The sequence below is a fragment of the Scleropages formosus genome, unplaced genomic scaffold, assembly GCF_900964775.1.
Source record: "Scleropages formosus unplaced genomic scaffold, fSclFor1.1, whole genome shotgun sequence".
NCBI lineage: Eukaryota > Metazoa > Chordata > Actinopteri > Osteoglossiformes > Osteoglossidae > Scleropages > Scleropages formosus.
The window spans coordinates 1-8,893 of NW_021641033.1; the positions used below are offsets into that span (position 1 = coordinate 1).

The 8,893-nt window shown below is 54.6% G+C and overlaps 1 protein-coding gene across 1 annotated transcript; it reads left to right on the plus strand.

Annotated features, from left to right (window-relative positions):
* Window positions 1-720: 720 nt before the first annotated feature.
* Window positions 721-3,785, plus strand: LOC114909685 (GATA zinc finger domain-containing protein 14-like; the record flags this gene model as incomplete). Its single annotated transcript, XM_029249517.1, has 4 exons — window positions 721-888; window positions 2,278-2,376; window positions 3,397-3,571; window positions 3,751-3,785. Coding segments are annotated over 4 exons (477 nt in total), but the record flags the coding sequence as incomplete, so codon positions are not given.
* Between the last annotated feature and the right edge of the window lie 5,108 nt (window positions 3,786-8,893).

The window sequence follows — 8,893 nt, forward strand, 5'->3', positions numbered from 1 at the left end:
TGTCACTACTTCCGAAACGACAACAACTCCCACGACAACCGGAACCACCACCATGCCGACCACTGCCGCGACGTCAACCACTACTGCAACGACTACAACTCCCACGACAACCGGAACCACCACCATGCCGACCACTGCCGCGATGTCAACAGCTACTGCAACGGCTACAACTCCCACGACAACCCAAAGCACAACAGCTCCAACCACTACCGCGACGTCAACTACTACAGCAACGACAACAACTCCCACGACAACCCAAAGCACAACAGCTCCAACCACTACCGCGACGTCAACTACTACTGCAACGACAACAACTCCCACGACAACCGGAACCACCACCACGCCGACCACTGCTGCGGCATCACCCACTACCGCGACTTCAACTACTACTGAAATGACTAGAACTCCCACGACAACCGAAACAACCACCACCCTGACAAGTACCACGATGTCAACTACTTCCGAAACGACAACAACTCCCACGACAACCGGAACCACCACCATGCCGACGACTGCCGCGACGTCAACCACTACTGCAACGACTACAACTCCCACGACAACCGGAACCACCACCATGCCGACCACTGCCGCGATGTCAACAGCTTCTGCAACGGCTACAACTCCCACGACAACCCAAAGCACAACAGCTCCAACCACTACCGCGACGTCAACTACTACAGCAACGACAACAACTCCCACGACAACCCAAAGCACAACAGCTCCAACCACTACCGCGACGTCAACTACTACTGCAACGACAACAACTCCCACGACAACCCAAAGCATCACCATGCCAACCACTACCACGACGTCAACTACTCCAGCAACGACAACAACTCCCACAACAACCGGAACCACCACCATGCTGACCACTGCCGCGACGTCAACCACTACTGCAACGACAACAACTCCCACGACAACCCAAAGCACAACAGCTCCAACCACTACCGCGACGTCAACTACTACAGCAACGACTACAACTCCCATGACAACCGGAACCACCACCACGCCGACCACTGCTGCGGCATCACCGAATACCGCGACTTCAACTACTACTGAAACGACTAGAACTCCCACGACAACCGAAACAACCACCACCCTGACAAGTACCACGACGTCAACAGCTACTCCAACGACTACAACTCCCACGACAACCGAAACCACCACCATGCCGACCACTGCCGCGACGTTAACTACTACTGCAACGACGAGAACTCCCACGACAACCGAAAGCATAACCATGACAACCACTACCGCGACGTCAACTACTACAGCAATGACAACAACTCCCACGACAACCCAAAGCACAACAGCTCCAACCACTACCGCGACGTCAACTACTACTGCAACGACTACAACTCCCACGACAACCGGAACCACCACCATGCCGACCACTGCCGCGACGTCAACCACTACTGCAACGACTACAACTCCCACGACAACCGGAACCACCACCATGCCGGCCACTGCCGCGATGTCAACAGCTACTGCAACGACAACAACTCCCACGAGAACCCAAAGCACAACAGCTCCAACCACTACCGCGACGTCAACTACTACAGCAACGACTACAACTCCCATGACAACCGGAACCACCACCACGCCGACCACTGCTGCGGCATCACCGAATACCGCGATTTCAACTACTACTGAAACGACTAGAACTCCCACGACAACCGAAACAACCACCATGCCGACCACTGCCGCGATGTCAACAGCTACTGCAACGGCTACAACTCCCACGACAACCCAAAGCACAACAGCTCCAACCACTTCTGCGACGTCAACTACTACAGCAACGACAACAACTCCCACGACAACCCAAAGCACAACAGCTCCAACCACTACCGCGACGTCAACTACTACTGCAACGACTACAACTCCCACGACAACCGGAACCACCACCACGCCGACCACTGCTGCGGCATCACCCACTACCGCGACTTCAACTACTACTGAAATGACTAGAACTCCCACGACAACCGAAACAACCACCACCCTGACAAGTACCACGATGTCAACTACTTCCGAAACGACAACAACTCCCACGACAACCGGAACCACCACCATGCCGACGACTGCCGCGACGTCAACCACTACTGCAACGACTACAACTCCCACGACAACCGGAACCACCACCATGCTGACCACTGCCGCGACGTCAACCACTATTGCAACCACTACAACTCCCACGACAACCGGAACCACCACCATGTCGACCACTGCCGCGATGTCAACAGCTACAGCAACGACAACAACTCCCACAACAACCGAAAGCATAACCACGCCAACCAGTACCGCGAGATCAACTACTCCCGCAACGACAACAACTCCCACGACAACCGGAACAACCACCATGCCGGCCACTGCCGCGATGTCAACAGCTACTGCAACGGCTACAACTCCCACGACAACCCAAAGCACAACAGCTCCAACCACTGCCGCGACGTCAACTACTACAGCAACGACAACAACTCCCACGACAACCCAAAGCACAACAGCTCCAACCACTACCGCGACGTCAACTACTACTGCAACGACTACAACTCCCACGACAACCGGAACCACCACCACGCCGACCACTGCTGCGGCATCACCCACTACCGCGACTTCAACTACTACTGAAATGACTAGAACTCCCACGATAACCGAAACAACCACCACCCTGACAAGTACCACGATGTCAACTACTTCCGAAACGACAACAACTCCCACGACAACCGGAACCACCACCATGCCGACGACTGCCGCGACGTCAACCACTACTGCAACGACTACAACTCCCACGACAACCGGAACCACCACCATGCCGACCACTGCCGCGATGTCAACAGCTACTGCAACGGCTACAACTCCCACGACAACCCAAAGCACAACAGCTCCAACCACTTCTGCGACGTCAACTACTACAGCAACGACAACAACTCCCACGACAACCCAAAGCACAACAGCTCCAACCACTACCGCGACGTCAACTACTACTGCAACGACAACAACTCCCACGACAACCGGAACCACCACCACGCCGACCACTGCTGCGGCATCACCCACTACCGCGACTTCAACTACTACTGAAATGACTAGAACTCCCACGACAACCGAAACAACCACCACCCTGACAAGTACCACGATGTCAACTACTTCCGAAACGACAACAACTCCCACGACAACCGGAACCACCACCATGCCGACGACTGCCGCGACGTCAACCACTACTGCAACGACTACAACTCCCACGACAACCGGAACCACCACCATGCCGACCACTGCCGCGATGTCAACAGCTTCTGCAACGGCTACAACTCCCACGACAACCCAAAGCACAACAGCTCCAACCACTACCGCGACGTCAACTACTACAGCAACGACAACAACTCCCACGACAACCCAAAGCACAACAGCTCCAACCACTACCGCGACGTCAACTACTACTGCAACGACAACAACTCCCACGACAACCCAAAGCATCACCATGCCAACCACTACCACGACGTCAACTACTCCAGCAACGACAACAACTCCCACAACAACCGGAACCACCACCATGCTGACCACTGCCGCGACGTCAACCACTACTGCAACGACAACAACTCCCACGACAACCCAAAGCACAACAGCTCCAACCACTACCGCGACGTCAACTACTACAGCAACGACTACAACTCCCATGACAACCGGAACCACCACCACGCCGACCACTGCTGCGGCATCACCGAATACCGCGACTTCAACTACTACTGAAACGACTAGAACTCCCACGACAACCGAAACAACCACCACCCTGACAAGTACCACGACGTCAACAGCTACTCCAACGACTACAACTCCCACGACAACCGAAACCACCACCATGCCGACCACTGCCGCGACGTTAACTACTACTGCAACGACGAGAACTCCCACGACAACCGAAAGCATAACCATGACAACCACTACCGCGACGTCAACTACTACAGCAATGACAACAACTCCCACGACAACCCAAAGCACAACAGCTCCAACCACTACCGCGACGTCAACTACTACTGCAACGACTACAACTCCCACGACAACCGGAACCACCACCATGCCGACCACTGCCGCGACGTCAACCACTACTGCAACGACTACAACTCCCACGACAACCGGAACAACCACCATGCCGGCCACTGCCGCGATGTCAACAGCTACTGCAACGACAACAACTCCCACGAGAACCCAAAGCACAACAGCTCCAACCACTACCGCGACGTCAACTACTACAGCAACGACTACAACTCCCATGACAACCGGAACCACCACCACGCCGACCACTGCTGCGGCATCACCGAATACCGCGATTTCAACTACTACTGAAACGACTAGAACTCCCACGACAACCGAAACAACCACCATGCCGACCACTGCCGCGATGTCAACAGCTACTGCAACGGCTACAACTCCCACGACAACCCAAAGCACAACAGCTCCAACCACTTCTGCGACGTCAACTACTACAGCAACGACAACAACTCCCACGACAACCCAAAGCACAACAGCTCCAACCACTACCGCGACGTCAACTACTACTGCAACGACTACAACTCCCACGACAACCGGAACCACCACCACGCCGACCACTGCTGCGGCATCACCCACTACCGCGACTTCAACTACTACTGAAATGACTAGAACTCCCACGACAACCGAAACAACCACCACCCTGACAAGTACCACGATGTCAACTACTTCCGAAACGACAACAACTCCCACGACAACCGGAACCACCACCATGCCGACGACTGCCGCGACGTCAACCACTACTGCAACGACTACAACTCCCACGACAACCGGAACCACCACCATGCTGACCACTGCCGCGACGTCAACCACTATTGCAACCACTACAACTCCCACGACAACCGGAACCACCACCATGTCGACCACTGCCGCGATGTCAACAGCTACAGCAACGACAACAACTCCCACAACAACCGAAAGCATAACCACGCCAACCAGTACCGCGAGATCAACTACTCCCGCAACGACAACAACTCCCACGACAACCGGAACAACCACCATGCCGGCCACTGCCGCGATGTCAACAGCTACTGCAACGGCTACAACTCCCACGACAACCCAAAGCACAACAGCTCCAACCACTGCCGCGACGTCAACTACTACAGCAACGACAACAACTCCCACGACAACCCAAAGCACAACAGCTCCAACCACTGCCGCGACGTCAACCACTACTGCAACGACAACAACTCCCACGACAACCCAAAGCATCACCATGCCAACCACTACCACGACGTCAACTACTCCAGCAACGACAACAACTCCCACAACAACCGGAACCACCACCATGCTGACCACTGCCGCGACGTCAACCACTACTGCAACGACAACAACTCCCACGACAACCGGAACCACCACCATGCTGACCACTGCCGCGACGTCAACCACTACTGCAACGACAACAACTCCCACGACAACCCAAAGCACAACAGCTCCAACCACTACCGCGACGTCAACTACTACAGCAACGACTACAACTCCCATGACAACCGGAACCACCACCACGCCGACCACTGCTGCGGCATCACCGAATACCGCGACTTCAACTACTACTGAAACGACTAGAACTCCCACGACAACCGAAACAACCACCACCCTGACAAGTACCACGACGTCAACAGCTACTCCAACGACTACAACTCCCACGACAACCGAAACCACCACCATGCCGACCACTGCCGCGACGTTAACTACTACTGCAACGACGAGAACTCCCACGACAACCGAAAGCATAACCATGACAACCACTACCGCGACGTCAACTACTACAGCAATGACAACAACTCCCACGACAACCCAAAGCACAACAGCTCCAACCACTACCGCGACGTCAACTACTACTGCAACGACTACAACTCCCACGACAACCGGAACCACCACCATGCTGACCACTGCCGCGACGTCAACCACTACTGCAACGACTACAACTCACACGACAACCGGAACAACCACCATGCCGGCCACTGCCGCGATGTCAACAGCTACTGCAACGACAACAACTCCCACGAGAACCCAAAGCACAACAGCTCCAACCACTACCGCGACGTCAACTACTACAGCAACGACTACAACTCCCATGACAACCGGAACCACCACCACGCCGACCACTGCTGCGGCATCACCGAATACCGCGATTTCAACTACTACTGAAACGACTAGAACTCCCACGACAACCGAAACAACCACCACCCTGACAAGTACCACGACGTCAACAGCTACTCCAACGACTACAACTCCCACGACAACCGAAACCACCACCATGCCGACCACTGCCGCGACGTTAACCACTACTGCAACGACGAGAACTCCCACGACAACCGAAAGCATAACCATGCCAACCACTACCACGATGTCAACAGCTACTGCAACGGCTACAACTCCCACGATAACCGGAACAACCACCACCCTGACAAGTACCACGATGTCAACTACTACTGAAACGACAACAACTCCCACGACAACCGGAACCACCACCATGCCGACGACTGCCGCGACGTCAACCACTACTGCAACGACTACAACTCCAACGACAACCGGAACCACCACCATGCCGACCACTGCCGCGATGTCAAGAGCTTCTGCAACGGCTACAACTCCCACGACAACCCAAAGCACAACAGCTCCAACCACTACCGCGACGTCAACTACTACTGCAATGACTACAACTCCCACGACAACCGGAACCACCACCATGCCGACCACTGCCGTGACGTCAACCACTACTGCAACGAATACAACTCCCACGACAACCGGAACCACCACCATGTCGACCACTGCCGCGACGTCAACCACTACTGCAACGACTACAACTCCAACGACATCCGGAACCACCACCATGCCGACCACTGCCGCGATGTCAACAGCTACTGCAACGGCTACAACTCCCACGACAACCCAAAGCACAACAGCTCCAACCACTTCTGCGACGTCAACTACTACAGCAACGACAACAACTCCCACGACAACCCAAAGCACAACAGCTCCAACGACTACCACGACGTCAACTACTACTGCAACGACTACAACTCCCACGACAACCGGAACCACCACCATGCCGACCACTGCCGTGACGTCAACCACTACTGCAAAGAATACAACTCCCACGACAACCAGAACCACCACCATGTCGACCACTGCCGCGACGTCAACCACTACTGAAACGACCACAACTCCCATGACAACCGAAACCACCACCATGCCGACCACTGCCGCGACGTCAACAGCTACAGCAACGACAACAACTCCCACAACAACCGAAAGCATAACCACACCAACCACTACCGCGACGTCAACAGCTGCAGCAATGACAACAACTCCCACGACAACCGAAAGCATAACCATGCCAACCACTGCCACGACGTCAACTACTACAGCAACGACAACAACTCCCACGACAACTGAAAGCATAACCACGCCAACCAGTACCGCGAGATCAACTACTCCCGCAACGACTACAACTCCCACGACAACCGGAACCACCACCATGCCGGCCACTGCCGCGATGTCAACAGCTACTGCAACGACTACAACTCACACGACAACCGGAACCACCACCACGCCGACCACTGCTGCGGCATCACCGAATACCGCGACTTCAACTACTACTGAAACGACTAGAACTCCCACGACAACCGAAACAACCACCACCCTGACAAGTACCACGACATCAACAGCTACTCCAACGACTACAACTCCCACGACAACCGAAACCACCACCATGCCGACCACTGCCGCGACGTTAACTACTACTGCAACGACGAGAACTCCCACGACAACCGAAAGCATAACCACGACAACCACTACCGCGACGTCAACTACTACTGCAACTACTACAACTCCCACGATAACCGGAACCACCACCACGCCGACCACTGCTGCGGCATCACACACTACCGCGACTTCAACTACTACTGAAATGACTAGAACTCCCACGACAACCGAAACAACCACCACCCTGACAAGTACCACGATGTCAACCACTACTGCAACGACTACAACTCCCACAACAACCGGAACCACCACCATGCCGACCACTGCCGCGATGTCAACAGCTTCTGCAATGGCTACAACTCCCACGACAACCCAAAGCACAACAGCTCCAACCACTACCGCGACGTCAACTACTACTGCAACGAATACAACTCCCACGACAACCGGAACCACCACCATGCCGACCACTGCCGCGATGTCAACAGCTACTGCAACGGCTACAACTCCCACGACAACCCAAAGCACAATAGCTCCAACCACAACCGCGACGTCAACTACGACTGCAACGACAACAACTCCCACGACTACCGAAAGCATAACCACGCCAACCACTACCGCGACATCAACAGCTACAGCAACGACAACTCCCACAACAACCGAAAGCATAACCACGCCAACCACTACCACGACGTCAACTACTACTGCAACGACTACAACTCCCACGACTACCGAAACCACCACCACCACGCCGACCACTGCCGCGGCGTCAACTACTACTGAAACGACTACAACTCCCACGACAACCGACACCACCACCTCCACGCCGACCACTGCTGCGGCATCACCCACTACCGCGACTTCAACTACTACTGAAATGACTAGAACTCCCACGACAACCGAAAGAACCACCACCCTGACAAGTACCACGATGTCAACCACTACTGAAACGACTACAACACCCACGACAACTGAAAGCACAACCACTCCGACCACCACCGTGACGTCAACTACTACTGAAACGACTACAACTCCAAAGGCAATTGAAACCATATCTACTCTGATCACAACAGTGATATCAGATACTACAGAAATGACTACAACGACAATGACAACCGAAACCACAACCACCACAACCACTCCGACC